This window comes from Osmerus eperlanus, chromosome 1 (assembly GCF_963692335.1).
Source record: "Osmerus eperlanus chromosome 1, fOsmEpe2.1, whole genome shotgun sequence".
Classification (NCBI taxonomy): domain Eukaryota; kingdom Metazoa; phylum Chordata; class Actinopteri; order Osmeriformes; family Osmeridae; genus Osmerus; species Osmerus eperlanus.
Genome location: NC_085018.1, coordinates 8,599,622 through 8,617,258, shown reverse-complemented (window position 1 = coordinate 8,617,258; position 17,637 = coordinate 8,599,622). Strand labels below are relative to the sequence as shown.

Here is a 17,637-nt window from a genome sequence, read left to right as displayed (position 1 = left end):
CATCTTTAGACGGTAAGAACATATGGATTGCACTATCTCATTGACCAATTTAACTCTAAGTTTGGAAGTGATGTTTATCTACGAACAGTAGATATCAGGCAGAAAGTCCTTCTGTGGGACCATTTTGGACCAATGTAATTTCTGTTCTGGCAACGCAGAACGCATTAAAATCAATTCACTCCTTCTCTCTCTCCCGGTTCCCCAGGACAGAGTTTCGTGGATGCCTTATCTCAGTTTCACCTGTATATTGGCTGTAATTGCCTCCTTCTGTTCCGGACCAGGTAATTCTACCTATTAGGATTCCTCTCTTATCTCTCTGTGTTAAAACTACCAGAAGTGTTAGGTGAATTGGCTACAGTTAGTTGGGGAAAAAGATTTGTGTAGGAGATATGCTTTAAAATATAGGCCTACACCAAAACCTATGCCACCTTCATACCACACAATATTATGTATCACTAAGAATATCAAAACAGTTGTTGAGTCTCAAATTGCTGCATCGGCCTACTGGTTATAATTTCTCTGATTACATTTAGTCATTCAGACGCTCTTATCCAGAGCAACTTACAGTAAGTACAGGGACATTCCCCCCGAGGCAAGTAGGGTTAAGTGCCTTGCCCAAGTACACAACGTCATTATGCACGTCCAAGAATCGAACCGGCAACCTTCTGATTAATAGCCCGATTCCCTAACCGCTCAGCCATCTGACCTCCCAATGATTCTGTATAACCTTACCTTTGTTTGCATATTTTACACCACTTTCACCACTTTTTTATTATTAGGTGCTTTTTTTCAGTTCAGACCACAGTCAAATTCATTAATGAAAAATCTGGCTACAGAAACGCCAACACTTATCCTGCCTTGTTGTAGTTCATTTTGGTTGTTTGAACAGTTACAGAAAACTGTATTGACAGTCGATCCACTGCACTTAAACCATAGAAACAATCAGCATTGCGCCTGTGAAAAGAATCACAGGTGCAGGTGCTAGTACAGATTAGCATGCCAATTAGCAGACAAGGCTTGTCACTAGTCTATTTTTATCAGCCACCAATGCATGTGTTGGGGACAGTCTGCTAGGTGTGTATGAGGAGGCCTGGCAGAAGGCTGGTGCTAAGTTTAAAGTTGTTGCAAATCAGCTACGTTCTACATTCTAATTGAAGTCTGCTGGGAGATTTAATGCTGGGAACTGGGAATCCTTCCAATGCCCATCTATAGAGCTTGTGGGACATTAAGGGGTCTCTCTATGATTTATGGCTTACCAAATCAAACGAAGCCCTCGATGGCAGAGAGAAAGAATACACAGGAGTGATGACCCATGAAGTGCTTTGTGCATTTGTGCGTTAAAAGGAGAGGACACTAGCGTGCCTGACGGGGATTGAGCCGCTTGGCCTGCTGGATGTACTCCAGATTTTTATGGTCGGTGAGCACTTGAAATGGGTGTTCGGCCCACTCAAGCCAATGTCTCCACTCTTTGAGTGCCAGTTTCACAGCCAGTAACTCACGGTCTCCTACATGGTAGTTCCTCTCTGTTGGTGTAAGACGGTGTGAAAGGAAGGCACATGGATGAAGTTTGTTGTCCTCCCCCCTCTGGGAAAGCACTGCTCCAACCCCCACATCCGACGCATCTACCTCCACCACGAAGAGTCTGTCTGGGTCGGGGAGAGCAAGAATGGGGGCAGTAGTAAAGCAGAGTTTGAGTTTGTTGAAGGCTGACTCCGCTTCGGGACCCCAGCAAAAGGCCGCCTTGTCCCCTTTAGTGAGAGCTGATAGGGGAGCCACCACAAAGCTGAAGTTCAAAACGAACTTGCGGTAAAAGTTGGCGAAGCCAAGAAATCGCTGCACCTCCTTCACAGACGCGGGAGTGGGCCAATCCGTGACGGCTTGGACCTTCCGGGGATCCATTTGAATATGGCCGGGCTTAATAATGAATCCTATGAACTGTACTTGGGTCGCATGGAATGTACACTTCTCGGACTTGACAAAAAGGTGGTTATCGAGAAGGAGTCCAAGAACCTTCTTTACATGCTCGATGTGTTCACCAAGGGATCTTGAGAAAATGAGAATATCGTCCAGATAGACGAATACAAACTGATTGAGCATGTCCCGAAGGACATCGTTTATCAGAGCCTGGAAAACAGCAGGAGCATTGGTGAGGCCGAAGGGCATAACTAGGTACTCATAGTGCCCGGTAGGAGTGTTAAATGCGGTTTTCCACTCATCACCTTGTCTAATGCGCACAAGATGGTAGGCACTGGGCAAATCGAGTTTGGTGAAGATGGAGGCTCCCTGCAGTATCTCAAAGGCCGAGGCCATAAGCGGCAATGGGTAACGGTTCCGGATAGTGATTTTGTTGAGGCCTCTGTAGTCTATGCAGGGTCGAAGGCCCCCATCCTTCTTGCCCACAAAGAAAAAACCAGCCCCAGCAGGAGAAGTGGACTTCCGAATGATCCCTGCTGCGAGAGCCCCTTCAATGTACGTGTCAATGGCTGCACGCTCGGGAGAAGACAAGGAGAATATATGGCCTCTGGGGGGACAGGTACTCGGGAACAGTTCAATGGCGCAGTCATAGGGGCGATGCGGGGTAAAGAGGTGGCTCTCTTTTTACTGAACTCTTTTGCCTCGAGTTTATGGTACTGACTGGGAACTTGAAATAGGTCTGGGGTATCTTGAGACAGGTCAGGGGGATCTTGAGACTCGAGAACAGGGTCCCCAGGGGGCCTCTTGCCCAAACAGGGGACACGACAAGTGGGACTCCAACTGAGGACAGCGCCAGTGGACCAGTCGAGGTGAGGGTTATGGCGAAGAAGCCAGGGATGGCCGAGGATCACAGGGAGCTCTGGAGATTGTATCAGGTGGAAACACAACTCCTCCTGGTGTTGGTGAATGGAGAGGCGAAGGGGAGAGGTAAGAAGGGTTACCTTCCCGGGACCCAGGGGTCTTCCATCCAGTGCAGTAACTGTCAGAGGTGTAGCGAGTGAGTCCGAGGGGATCTGGAGACCCCTAGAAAGAGATAAGTCCATAAAGTTCCCGGCTGCTCCTGAATCCACCAAGGCCTTGAGTTGATGCTCCTGAGTTCCCCAAGCAAGGGTGACGGGGAGGAAAAAAAACGGAATCGGAGGGCAGGGCAAAGCAAGTAGTTCCCGTTACAGTCCCTCCATGCCTGTATGGGACCGAGCGTTTCCCGAGAGCTCTGGGCAGGCAGAACGGAAATGTCCAGGCAGTCCACAGTAGACAACAACGCTCCCTCATGCGGCGGTCACGTTCTGACAAGGAGATCCGGGTGCCACCCAACTGCATGGGTTCTGGGCCTTCTTGGGCTGGGGGTAACTTCTCAGTGGGAACTGACTTGACAGGTGTGACACCCCACTGGCAACCCAGGTTTCTCTCACTCAGGCGATTATCGAGCTGTACCTCCAGGTCGATGAGGGTCTCTAGATCATTGGTAGGCTCTCGTGTTGCAAATTCATCTTTGAGTGCCTCAGAGAGGCCGTTCTGGAAGCACACCATGAGACTCGTTGTTCCAGCCGCTCCCTGCTGCAATGGTGCGAAAATGGATGGCATATTCCACAGCACTGCGACTGCCCTGCTGGAGGGACAGCAATCGTTTGGACGCCTCTCGGCCACTGATGGGATGATCAAAGACCCGTTTGAATTCCTCTTCAAATGCAGAATATCCTGAACAGCAATGGCTCTGGGCATTCCAGACGGCTGTTGCCCAGGAGAGGGCCTTACCAGAAAGGAGAGTGATGATATAGGCTATCTTGGCCCAGTCTGAAGGGAATGATGATGGCTGTAGCTCAAACAAGAGAGAGAGCACTGTGTGAGGAATCCACCACAAGCACTGGGGTCCCCCGAGAATCGTTGTGGTGGAGGTAGGCGAGGTTCCACAAGGGGAGCTGACCTTTGAGGGTCCGGGAGTGGTACAGCAGCAGCAGTTGCGGCCGAAGCTTGGACAGAAGACAGCCGATCGAAGATCTGGGGGACATAGGTCATGACATCAGACAGCAATTGTGAATGCTTAGCCATCAAGACCTCCTGCTGGGCTAGCGCTGCTTCATGACGTCGGACTGAGGCCTCATGCTGGGCCACGGTAGCGAGGAGCTCTTGCGTCTCTGGTGGCTTGTTGTTTCTGTCAGAGCCGGAACTCGAACTTGGATTTCCAGTGTGAGGGGTCCACTCACATTTCTTGAGCCACAGGAGGGTGAACCCAAAAGTGAGACACACACGGTACTGGAGAGGCTGAAGGTTTTAATTGGCTCAGCAAAAGTAAGAATAACAAAAAGTAGCACTCCAACCAAAACAGAACTTGCATAGGCAACCGGCATCAGAAAAACCTAAACAACAAGCAAGGTAGGCATGAGACAGTGTCCCCTAAATACACCTAACAGAACGAGGCCCAGGTGAACCTAATAACACAAATCAGAGCTGAGCAAGCCGGGCATGAGGACCTCTAGTGGCCAAAACACAAAAAACAAGCGATACACTGACACTATACTATGCGTAGAGCGGCGCGTCGCTCCTCCTGTGTCACAGGAGGACCACATGACATCCCACTAATTTACTAGTGACGAAAAACAAGGCGTTTTCTGGATGCCCAGGTCATGCCATAATTAACAATGACTAAGGCTATGTGTGCACATCCGTCATGTTTCATACCCTCTGATGCGTGGTCTACGGAACTGTCCCACACGCACGTCCCGTCCAGACCCAGTGCTCGACGAGACGGGCGCCCGCAACCAGCCCCATACACGATCATCTCTCTGGTACCCTTCTCATCCAATGCGGGCAGATGCCACCTCTAGAGCATCGCTGACACTAGCGGCCCATCGACATTTAGCCCAGGATGTACACGAAGGCAGCACAAGACGCTATGCTGGAACACAGGGATATGTTATCTAGTGGGAAGGAACAAGGTGTACGTGTGTGTGTCAGCGGCATGCTGTTCCCTGGCCGGTATCCGTGGTACATCCTGAGATACCTCCGACAGAAGCCATGGTGCGTGCAGCATGCATGCGCATAGGCAACGGAGATTCTACAGAGAAATCCAGCATTGGATGTTCTGATAGCCTTCTCATCCATACAGGGCAGATTTATGCTACCTATAGAGACCTGCCCTCTAGCGCCCGTCGGCGACCCAAAGGATGTACGCGAAGGTGCGTGTGTGCACAGACATGGGATGTTACATGAGGATGTGAGAACAAATGTGTCAGCGGAGCATTCGCTGTTCCCTGGGAGTCCAGGGCATCTCAACGGATATCCCCATGTAGACAATTCTGATGGCTAGCTTAGCGCATCAGAGCACGTCTGCAGATCGCCATGGCTACATGGAGATCCGAAGAGACATTCTAGCATTAGCAATGTACAAAGCCACCCAGCCACAGTATCAGTGATGCTGGTAACGCGGTTACTTAGTAACGCGTTACTCTAATCTGACTACTTTTTTCAGTAACGAGTAATCTAACGCATTACTATTTCCAAACCAGTAATCAGATGAAAGTTACTTGTCCAAGTCACTGTGCGTTACTATTTTGTCATTAATAGTAAAATATATATTTTAGTCACAGCACTGCACAGTTAAATTTACAGAGCAAATCCCACAAGGTGGTACGAAGCAGAGAGCAGGAGGTCCCCCGCCACCCAAACAACAAAAGTTGAACTGCAAAACCAACATGTCTTTTTTCAGGAAATAGTTTTTAAGTTCAACTTAAAATGTCAGGAGATACATTGTACATTGTTGTTGTGTACATTACTGTTAAAATGCACTTCAAAAAAACAGTGTTGGCAAAACCGGTTGTCATTTTTATGTTGGGGCGGCGGGGGTGTTGTCGGCAGCTGCTGAATATAACTAATAAAGTAACTTGTAATCTAACTTAGTTACGTGTAAAATCAAGTAATCTGTAAAGTAACTAAGTTACTTTTTAAAGGAGTATTCAGTAATCAGATTACTTTTTCAAAGTAACTGTGGCAACACTGCACAGGATACATGCGGAACACTCCGGCAACACATTGGTTGCCGGAGGTCTCAGACCCGTTCGGCTTGAGCGCTTGCTCAGCTTGAGCACATTCTCAGCTTGAGCACATTCTCAGCTTGAGCACTATGTCTAGAGTAGACAGTCGCTGAGCGTTATCAAATGCAAGCCTCTATTGTGTACCAGCTGCAAACATTGCCCGACACACAGTCACAGTCTCTGTTCTCAAGCGCTCATGAGTTCTGCGCTTCCACAACGTCCAGCGCGGACACCCGATCCGGAAGGAATGCGCCGTATACAGCTCCGGGGACAGGCCAAATCGCTCGCACAGAACTCCGTGGCGTTGTGTGAGACACGATCTGGTCGTAGCCTTGCCGGCTGCGTCATTGGTAAACGGGCTCATCAGGTGTCGCCCGGGGGCGGTACAGCAGGTACCGGCGCACGAAGGAGAGGGGACAAAAGGTAGTTAGTTTGGACCATCACAATGGTGGTGCCTTTACATGTCACATCAGCTTGAAGTAGGCCCTACTCCGTATACCAGTGAACATCCCACTTCCCGTTATGAAATCGGACATGCATGGTGAGATCGCAAGACGATAGAAAGTAGTGCATCTAGAGGGGCATGTAGACATATTCACCGTACCGCAGAAAGCCGTGAGAAACACTATCGAGCAGGGTGTCGACTTAGCACGAAGCACCCCTGTCTCGGACCGGACACTACAGTAGTTGTGCAGTAAAGGGAGAGGGATAGGGAGACGTTTATCTGCTTTCTGGACGCTGTTTCCGTGTACCGCTTATGACAAGACGGATAGACGGGCTCCCCAGAAGGCTGCTTGATGAAGGATTCGCACACTGAACGTACAACTGGCCACCTGCCACAAATGCTTTGATGGACAATGGTTGCAGCTTGCGGGACTCGAACGGTGCACCATGACAGGGCACAGCACAGACATGTTTACAGGCAGAGGGCTCACAGAGAACGCACCACAGTATGTATAGAATATTGAAGCCAGGCAGAGTCATAGGATTTTCATGTGGAAGTGCAGGCGGGTAATAGGTTGTGCTGCTGCAGAATCGGAATCAGAATCTGCTTCATTCGTCATGGAAGTTCATACAAACAAGTATTTACTGGGGCAAGATGGTGCATACAATAACCGTCTATGGATCTAAAGATGAAAAGTAGAGTAGCACTGTGACGGAACCACCCGGCCCTAATACAGCACGGAAATGCAACCGGAGGAGAACACGAAAAATCCGCTACTAAAATTGTCCAGTGCAGAACGCTCGTTCAACAAATCAACTCAGCGCTCCCGACAGCGTGTCGAACATGCACGGACTGCTGCAGAAGCCGCATGTCACCCGAACAGAAAATTGTTACCACGTCAGCGCACACTGAACAGATGCTTTGAGACGGGTGACGAGGCAGGACCTGAACGCTTCGCTCACATCCGCTTGCCCAGCCGTGCCTGCGATTTTATCATTTGGATGGCATTGTCCACACTAGCGTAACACATTAAAAGGGCCCACGTGGAATCAAGCCGTTAATGCTGGCTACTGCGCCACCGTGCGAAGCCGGCAGGTCACTTGTAAGGCGCTCTTGCCCGACTATTAGCATGTGGCTACACCTTATTGACTTTTCAAGTATCTCCTTTCCGGTCTGAACGACCGGAGAGGAGATACTTGAAAAGCCCCATCATGATTGAACCCTTGCTACTTTTTGGACGAGTGCATCCACGACGCCCGGCTCTCGGAGCGCAGGCTATTGCACACATGACTAACCGTCGGCGGCTCAGCCGGCATAAAACCCACGAGTCAGGACATTAGCAAGTAAACAAACAACGATTGGGATGCTTCTGATGCAGCACAAGTCTCCGACTTTCACAGGGGTTGACGGTATTCACTTGCCCTTTGGCGAGGGCTCAGATCGGGATGCGTTCCCCGCAGGCTAACTGCAGCATGCAGATATTGCGATCAGCATAGCGACATACATTTACGTTGAAATCTATACACGGCATTGGGCCAACAGCGGACGACTGGTTGGGCCCTATACCGTCCTCCGCCCTGCCCTTGATGCAGCCTGCGTGGTGCCTCATTGTTTACAGCCGACACATATTGCAGTTCTTTGACATGGGTCTACCGAGAGCCAGGGATTCGCAAACGAAGAAGGAAGGTGGGCCGGTGTGCCAGGTAAACACTCTGCTCAATCGAGGTCCCTTGCCGACCAGTCTAGCCGCGCATTTATTCCTGGAGGTGTAGGCATGTATTCCAGCCTTCACAGACAGGCATTGTGGTTGTTACATCAATTCACGTTCAGTAATCGTAGCCGCTGGCTTTCATACAGACCATCTCACAAGCTCTTCTTGAAGATTATGAACAAACATACATGCCAGGTAATCGTCCAGCTCGATACATTACTCGGGAAACACATCGCACAGCGTATCACGGTAGGTTACACGCCGGCAACGTTCAATTCGGCCAAAGTTCTTAGACATCCCAAGGCTAAGGTCGCTGCCTTTCAGTAATACGGATTCCTAGAAAATATGCTGACATATTGCATTCCTCTTCTCACGAAAGGACACATTTCTTGAGAATGGCCCCCTCAGACAGTCCCGTGGTGCATAATCATACGTTGGAATATATGTTCATCATTATCATTAGGCTACTTATTTTATCTGAAGCATTGATTACATCTGGAATACATGTTCAGCATTGTCATTACACATTTAGGTATATCTAAATGTGACAATCAATCTAAGTATTGATTGTCTTTTACTGTAACAGACACGTCTAACATATGAAATAGCAAAGAAGAGCATCATAGATTTCATTCCTCCACATTCGTTGCCGTTCAGAATTTGTCCGGTAAGTTTAAGCTATCAACCGATAACATTTTCCGTCTCCATTGTTACTTTAGAAATGTCACTCGGCCGATGTGCTCCAGTGTTTCCGCTATATTCATCATTACTGCTGCTACAGAAACGTCATCAAATGCGAGCGATTAGATTACGGAGCTGTCCGCTCCACGATTTTAACGACTGTCTCCGTTCTCTCTCCGCTGGAGAGGATGAGCAACTGGAACCGTGAGAAGACTTCAATCACTAGCGAAGTCATGACAACCAATTAAACAGCAAAAATCAGCAGCATCTGTTCATCTGTTCGGCTCAGTCAAGCATCGACAATCCGGGCAGATGGTATAAAACAGTAACACTACTAGCTAAAGTAGGCTATCTAGCAAATTCTGGCTGCTCCTTGAATGCATGCTTGTGAAGCAAAGTATCTCGTAATGCCCCCATTATTGTTGACTCCTATTAACCTGATAAGGCGTGCACATTGTATTTGTCCTTGCACAACATTTCAAATCCTACTCCCCGCAATCGATCGGACGCCTGTCCAACAGGTCAGCGCACCGAGAAAACATGAACATGATTCACGTCCGTACCTGCAAATTTCGCTCCTCATGCCTGATATGCTGCGAGTGCTCGTGGTTGGCTCCTGGACGTGGGCCCCCTGCAGCACAACAGCAGCACGGGAAACGGAGCCACGCTTTCCCTTCCCCGGAGCCTTCCCCGGGGGAGCACGCAGTGGCGCGGATGGAATGGCCTCGCCGCACTCGAGGAACAAACAGGAACAGCTCCTCGTGGCCGAACCCCATCTTGTACAACGGACAGTCCTTAATGTTGGCCGATCAAGGCCAAACAGGAACTGCGCCCTGACTCGGCGTCCCGAGTTTTCACAGACCACATAGGTGCAGAGTAGCCTGGTCCTAACCAGACTCTCGTACATTGCATTTGTACAGAGAGTCTGGCCTCGCTCCATTGACAAGTGTTGACTTCCTTGTAGGCGGGTACTCTGTTGAAGTTTAAAACTATTGAATCTGCCCAGAGCCACTCTGATCTGCCATAACCAATCGCTAGCGTTCGCCTTGTAACAGAGCTAGCTGCTGTAGCTGGAAAATCAAACTGTTCCCGAACCCCGTGGGGAGGAGGGCCACAACATCATGGCCACCAACAAAACTCAGCAAAACTTGTTCTTGCTCCGGCTTTAGCTGTTGGATATTCGGCAGCGTTGCCACAACGGACCGAATGGCTTTGCTTGCATCTTTCTCCGCCGCCATTACGGAACTACAACACAAACTAGCACACGACGCATCAACGTCATCGTTCTCAGCCACTCCCTCTGTTCGCTGATTCGCCGATAGAAAATCAACCTGAAAAATCTGACTTACGTACCTCATGGCCAGACCTATGTATAGAAGCAAAAATAAAATTGAGCAGAAGTACGTAGGAGGGCAGAGCCAGGCTAGGTGCAGAGCTCCTAGGACGGAGAACCATCAGGAAGCAGCTCGAAACCTTCTTCCAGATCCCTAAAACACGCACACGCCGTCCGGGTCCAAAGAGACGGACAGGGAAGCGCGAAACGAAAGATAGGCTAACACAAGACATAGAACGGGAAGCGACCAGCAATGGCAGCAGCGCAGAACACAAGGTAATCGAGTATGCGTGTGCGTGCATGTGTGCGACTTTATAGCACTGCCTATCAAGCTAAGCCTATGGGCTACGAACACGGCGATGGGTGATATGACGCACGCTGCCCGAGTGCCATGCCTGAACTTGCTTCGCTCATATAGAGCTCCGGGAGTTGACGTCACGCAATCCCAGCATGCACCAGTCATCGCCATTTTGGCAGGAAAGTGGAGAGCCAAGTGGAGCGCCAGAGTGTACATACATATATACTTACATACATATTATACAGTTTAATTTGCTGCCTATTTCAGTAAACGTTGATTCAACATGGTGGATAGCTGCTGTGCGCCGGGATGCCTGAACCATCGGGGAAAAGATAAAGGGAGAGCATTTTATAGTATTACTAAGATCCAGAGAGAAGAACCCCATAATTCCTGACAACCACCCATGGCTTCAACTGAGGATCATTCAGTCTCTTGGAATGACTTATCTGTAATAAATATGTAATGGCATTTTTGTGATGAAAAGTGCACTGATATAATGTACGTTAGCCAACGTTAGTAGCTAACCGTTGACGAACGTTACAGACTAGCTAACGCTAGCTAGCTATACAAGTTATAAAACTGACTGCATTAACGTTACACATAGCAATTTGTAGCCGGTAGACTTCAAAGCTGAATATTCATCATCAATAATCCAGCTGATTGCGTCCATTTATATCCTTCCAGGCTTTTGTAGGCTTTCAAAGACTCTCCAGAGTAGGATGAATGAAAGTTGATAGAGTTGTAAATATCTGGATACAGAAGGTCAGGGAAGCCTTCCGTTTCACTCGTAAAGGTCGTCAAAATAACTCTGTGAGAATTATGTGGATCACTAATGTTTAATCGATCAAGTTTTGCTTTATAGCTGCCTATGTCTTTTGAATAAAGTGCACAGTGAACTCGGACAGGTTGAAATCCGTGCTAGCGCCGTTCATTTTTGCCCCTACTTTCCTACCAAAATGCCGAACTAAACAGTAAAGTCACGTGACGTCCGGAGCTCTATAGTATGAAAACTGGCATAAGATAAATACACAAAAAAAAACAGGAATAACTTTCCTTTATATCAAGACATTTTAAACCACACATGAAGGAAAGCATGTATCTATCTTTGTAATTTTGTGAAAGGTGTTAGTTTGTTAAATAAGGTAACATAACCCCAGACTGCCATACTATGCCAATTGCACATACAGTATATCTCACCTAACAGGCTGGGCCCACATTCTTTACAAGCTGACATTCTTGTAGGCAACGGTCACACAGACCAGTAACGATGAATGAAATCCCCCCAATTACTTTTGCCAACCCTCTCAGTCAATGCACAGCAGAACACACTAGATGTAGAAGAAGACACTGTCAAGGTTAATTGGGATTTTTCAGTGCCTGGAGCCATAATTTTGACTGACTGCGCTAAAAGCTCAAGTGAATCTGTGTGGGTTTTACCCATTTTCTTTCACTTTTGGGAAACCACTGGAGCTCGAGCATCACTTTGAGCAGAGAGTAAGTCATGATCTCATGTTTTAATGTTACAACTAATTCACAACTTGTTAGAACATGTTTCCCAGATAATTAGCATCAGTTTTTCATGAGTGTCTGTAACTAAACCAACAGTTTTACAGCCTGTTCACTGACAACACCTGCTCAGAACAAGTAGTCTAGGCAGTGGCGATTTTAGACCCTTTTTAGGGGTGCTGAATAATTTTTTAATAATAATTAAAAAGTTCATGAAGGGACATCCTTAGTTTTTTCATTCATTCAATATTTTGCATAATAATACATAAATGTATGAATTCTTATCCAGTGAAATTAGGGATTTATTTACAGGCATGCAAACTCCTCACCTTTTTGAAACCAAAATGGGTAACCTACGTGATTCGTGGCCGTGGCCAACACAGCATTTTACCCGTGCTTCCCAACTTTACAACTGGCTCTGGAACCAATGCTATACAAAAAATGTCTTTATGGTTAAAAGAACATGACATTGTTTACAAGAGCACAGATTCTACATAGATCTAGCCTCTTAATTTTGCTCTCAAAGTGCACCAGATTCATGCGTTTAACTTTAAAATGTAATACATTTTCTTCCGGGGGACAGTGCCCCCGGACCCCCCTAGAGGGTCAGGGGTTCGCCGTATCCTTCTCACCTTTTTCACTCTTGACCTGTTTGCATGCCTGTTATTAGCAAGGGGGTTTTGCACTTTTGCAAGGCACTGTATTCATGTCACATTGTCATTGGGGGCTGAGCACCCCTAAAGGTCTGATCCTAGAATCGCCCCTGAGTCTAGGCCTAGTCATATTTTCGTTATCACACGATGACTGACATTGTCACATTATAAACATATTTTTCCAAATAGGCTTAATAATTTTATTAGCACTAAATACATTTAAGTGTTTTGCATAGTCGATGTTATAGGTCACTTTTAAAATCATGTCATACTTTATCATTATATCCTGGTCATGGATGCATTAATCATTGCTGCCTTTCAAAGATGTCAGGTAAAAAGCAATTAATTAATTAATTAATTTTGAGGGGGGGGGGGGAATGTCACTATTGCCTGTCTTCAAAACTTGAGAGCCCTGATAATTTCACCCACAAATCGTTTACTTGTAATCTAATGTCATAATAAATCCTACAACGAAAATTTATTTGTGAGGAATGTTTATTTTAACGATTGAAAACAGATGCATCATAGACCACTGTAGTATGTGTTGCCCGGGCAACAGAGGCTAATGTCATGATGCTAATACTTCAGTGAAATAGTAGACTACTGTTTCCGAAAGTAGATGTACTTCCTTAATAATATCAGCTTGTATTGTACATTACACATCACAATTGTATGTCATATCACAAAGTAAAATTAGTAAATAGTTATCACCCTGGCCTCTTTGCTTGTGGCGTTTCTGCAGCTGCCATGCAGTAAAGCAGTTAGCTTAGCTATCTCCCAGAAGTTAACAAGCTGCTAAACTAATGTTCTGCTAGAGGTAGTCACGCGAGTTTTCGTGACGTTAGTGACATAAGTAGCGTCATTGACTGTGGCTAGCAAGTTAGCCACCGTTAGCTTCACTTTTTGCCACAAAAACTTAATTTCTACTTAAACCGTGCAACGGAACGTAAATAAAAATACAAGCAACTCAATCGCTACCAAGACGGAACTTTTGACATCGACGTTGTCTATGTAGTCCAAATACTGACGAAGGCTTAGGGGTGTGAAATAATAATATATATGTGAGAGAACAAAGGTTGTGCCCTTGCCAAAGGCAAAGCACACCCAATAATGAAACAACTTTGGAGCCTATGTTAATTTATGAATATAACCACTAATCTGTAGTTCATAAGAATCAGTTATGGGTGCTCACAGACATAAATCCATCTAAATAGTATGCAAACCCCAAAAAGTACATACCTATGCAGTGCAGCTCTTTTACACTTCTTTGATTGTGTAGTGGTGTGAAAGTGCTTAATTATTCACTGGGGAAAAATATAAAATGTGATAGATGTTGCCTACCTCCATCCATCCTTTTCCCTGTATTTACCTGATTACTGAAGGATGATGTGCAGTTCATGTCTTTGTCCCGTGTAGGTCAGATAAAACTTCAAGAAAACCTAGTCCATTATAAGACAATAGACTATCTTCTTTCACAACTAAACAATAATGGCTTTGGCTGCTGTCTGTACGTGTGTGTGTGTGTGTGTGTGTGTGTGTGTGTGTGTGGGTGTACTTACTAGGAATAAGAAAATGCCCCTATCTTCCAAGGTTCTCTTAGCATTGTTTATTGAAATGGACTACAGTTGTTGATAGTGAATCAATCTCCAACAATTAATTTAATTAAAGTCTATAAAGACACTTAATGTAAAACACATCCTACAAGGAAATAAGTAAGTGGCACCTCGTCGTACAAATTGGGTACAGTGCACATGTGCTGTATCTGTCCTGTATGTCTTGTAAGGCATGTTCTCATGCCTTATGCATAATGTATCAGTTTCGTCATGCATTATAATATAATTTACTCAATTCATTTGACAGATGTGTAGACCACCCACAGAGTGTATCATCTCTAAATGATCAACCTCATTAATCACGTCATTTCAATCAAATAAAAATGCAGTTCATGTGTTCGCACAGAGAATGGGAAATAGACACAATGTTTTGCTTTTCCATCAGATCTCCATTCATTTCATTTTCATTTAGTCATTTAGCAGACACTCTTATCCAGAGCGACTTACAGTAAGTACAGGGACATTCCCCCGAGGCAAGTAGGGTGAAGTGCCTTGCCCAAGGACACAACGTCATTTGGCATCGAACTGGCAACCTTCAGATTACTAGCCCGATTCCCTACGTTCAGCCACCTGACTGAGATCTGCACAACATGTCAATGGATTTTTACTGTATGGCATTTTAAGAAGAATGTTTCCATTATAGTGGAGACTCTAGATCACTGTAAATGAAAGATAATCCATCAGTTTCTTCAGATTTTATTTATTTGTTTGAAAAGCCAAATTACTATGGGCATTGAAGATGGCAAGCAAAACGATTTGTTTGGAAGAGAGCCCAGTCTTATGGTTTGCTAGATAAAACGACTTACAGTCCACTGCTTACATTAGAACCTCTTCCAAAAGGTGACTATATTGACAAATAATAATGTAAAGAAAAAATACAGACTGTATAGTTGGTCAGATTTTTTTTTTGCATGCACCTAAGCACAAGCGTGGCTTTTAAGTGCTCACAGAGCAGAGAGAAACTAAAACGGGGGAAAAGGAGCAGTGAGCTACGGTATACAGAGGAATCTTCTATCAGCCTATAAAAAAAGGACTATGCACCTGATGGAGGTGATGATTATCCTTAATGCGAAAACACAAAGTAAGTCATACCTTAGCCTTGGGAACACACCCTTGTTTTAAATCCTTCCCAAAATTTAGGACTGTTGGACCATTTAATTTTGACTCCATGCACCCCAACCACCACCAGGGGGAGTCAGGTGGCTGAGCGGTTAGGGAAGCAGGCTAGTAATCAGAAGGTTGCCAGTTCGATTCCCGGCTGTGCAAAATGACGTTGTGTCCTTGGGCAAGGCACTTCACCCTACTTGCCTCGGGGAGAATGTCCCTGTACTTACTGTAAGTCGCTCTGGATAAGAGCGTCTGCTAAATGACTAAATGGAAATGAAATGAATGGAGATCTGATGGAAAAGCAAAACAATGTAAACCATGCATTGCATATTGGCAGCCACAAATGATGGATGTGCTCCCTGTTTTTCATCATCCTAAGCAATTCAGATGATTCATTGTTGTACCATTGTCTTGTTGCAGCTGGTGCTTTTGAATTCATTGAAATACCTTGATTACTTTTTTTTACTGACGCCAGCACTGATAGAGAATATTATTGTTCACTGGCATTAGACCATCTCTAACCAAACAATGAAGTACAATACAATCTGTCATCAAAATAATTGTCAGTCAAAGTGTCACATCCACATGTGCGTCTGAACAATGCGGATTTTAAGGGAGACAGTGTCCTTTTGGGGCTCATAAACTGTTTCCGTTATGTGTTAATTGGATTTGCGAGATTTGGTGGGGCCAACCAACATTTTGCTGCGTACACAGCAACCCCCCCCCCAGAGACATTTCATGTGTGTATGCACCGCCCCCGCCCCCGGAGACAAGCTTTCACAGGTGTTTGCGCGTCTATGTTGCTTCACTCCGTGTGCCTGCGCCTCGTCCATTACTGTTAGCAGGACAACTTGGTTGCCGTTGCCTTCTCAGCATGAGAAATACAAGGTGTGGCGTGAGAGCGTGTGACCTGGTTGAAATGCGTGTGTCTCACGGCCAATGCGTGAGAGTTGGCAGCCATGCAATATACCAATAAACACATAGTGTTTTTTTGCTGAAAGGGCCAATGGTGGTGCTACATAGCCTTACAGTGCGTTCACACTGCAGCGGAGCGGGCGGCGCGTGGCGTCGGCTTCCAATTCATTTTCAATGAAACCAGGCGTTGACGCTCGCGTAGGGCATTGTGGGAAGGCGAGCGGAGCGGAGCGTTGCAAGTTGGATTTTCTCAACTTTATGTAAATGAGGAGCGTGAAAACGCTAGCGTTGGCCAATCGGATTGTTTTCTTGTTTCTTGTAACGTAGCAACCTTTGGTCATGATAAACATTTCTAGGTTTCACAATTTCAAGATGGAGGAGAAATTTTTCGTATGTGTCTGCACACCCAGTTCTGTTCAGAACAAAGTTACTAATGTGACGAGCCTGAATTTAAAGATTACATTAAACTAATAATGCATGGTGCATGGTTGCCGATGTCGTCATTGTTCCTAGTGTGTTTTTATAGCCTACTTTTAAATTCAGTCTCGTCACATTACGTGACTGTTCTGTGCCACTGCTAGCCCAGCCTACAAACGACTGGTTGAGTGACCGGTGGCGTAACATGTATTCTACTGTAATCTTGCACTAGTAAAATCTTGCACTTACATAAATGTTGTGTAAAAGTGGTATTTTGATCGATATTGTGAGTACATTAACCCAAATCTGCACGCTTGGCCATGACTACAACAGTGACCTTAGAGAACTACAACTCTGTATTAACTTGTCTAACACGCCCCCGAGCGTGGTGTACTGTGGGAGCGATACAGAGCGTTAAAAAACGCTGCAGTGTGAACGCACTGTTAGTGTCTCATTTTTTAACCACAAAAAGATGGAGTTTTAATCTGTAAACTGTGTCATAAACATTTGAGCCTTGAGCAGGTTTTTATTTCATTTGATCAAAACAGTCAGTCATTTTTTAAGTGTGGTAGCTACTGAGAAAGCAGTCCCTCTGGGTGAGTAGGAGCATTTAGCAATATGTTTCAATATGTTTTATTCAATGCTAATCTTACAGTGTCTGTTTTTCAATTTAGATATTTTTTAATGAGTGTATTGCATCAAAAGTCCCTGTATTTTGTAAGTTCCACCCCTGGAGCAGGGACTTCACGGTTCCTGCCTTTTGCTTCCTGGAACTGAATTTAGACTGTGGTTCCTGCTGTGGAAACACAGTGAGTTCCGAGGGAAAGTTCCTAGTTTTGGGGTACCATGGCACCATGACCATAGAAAATAAGCAATGTTTATAAAGGAAAGCTAAAGTGTTGACAGACAAGATGAAGTGGCCAAGACAATGGGGCTAGTGAAGAAGATGAATA

At 45.8% G+C, this 17,637-nt stretch overlaps 1 protein-coding gene across 9 annotated transcripts in view; it reads left to right on the top strand.

Annotated features, from left to right (window-relative positions):
- The window catches only part of slc2a9l2 (solute carrier family 2 member 9, like 2), a 241,947-nt gene that overhangs the window by 60,488 nt on the left and 163,822 nt on the right, over window positions 1–17,637 (top strand). For all 9 annotated transcript variants that reach the window (XM_062457030.1, XM_062457010.1, XM_062456972.1 and 6 more), the window contains one exon: window positions 206–281. In XM_062457030.1, coding sequence (XP_062313014.1) covers window positions 206–281 — 76 coding nt within the window. The remainder of the gene's footprint in view (window positions 1–205; window positions 282–17,637) is intronic.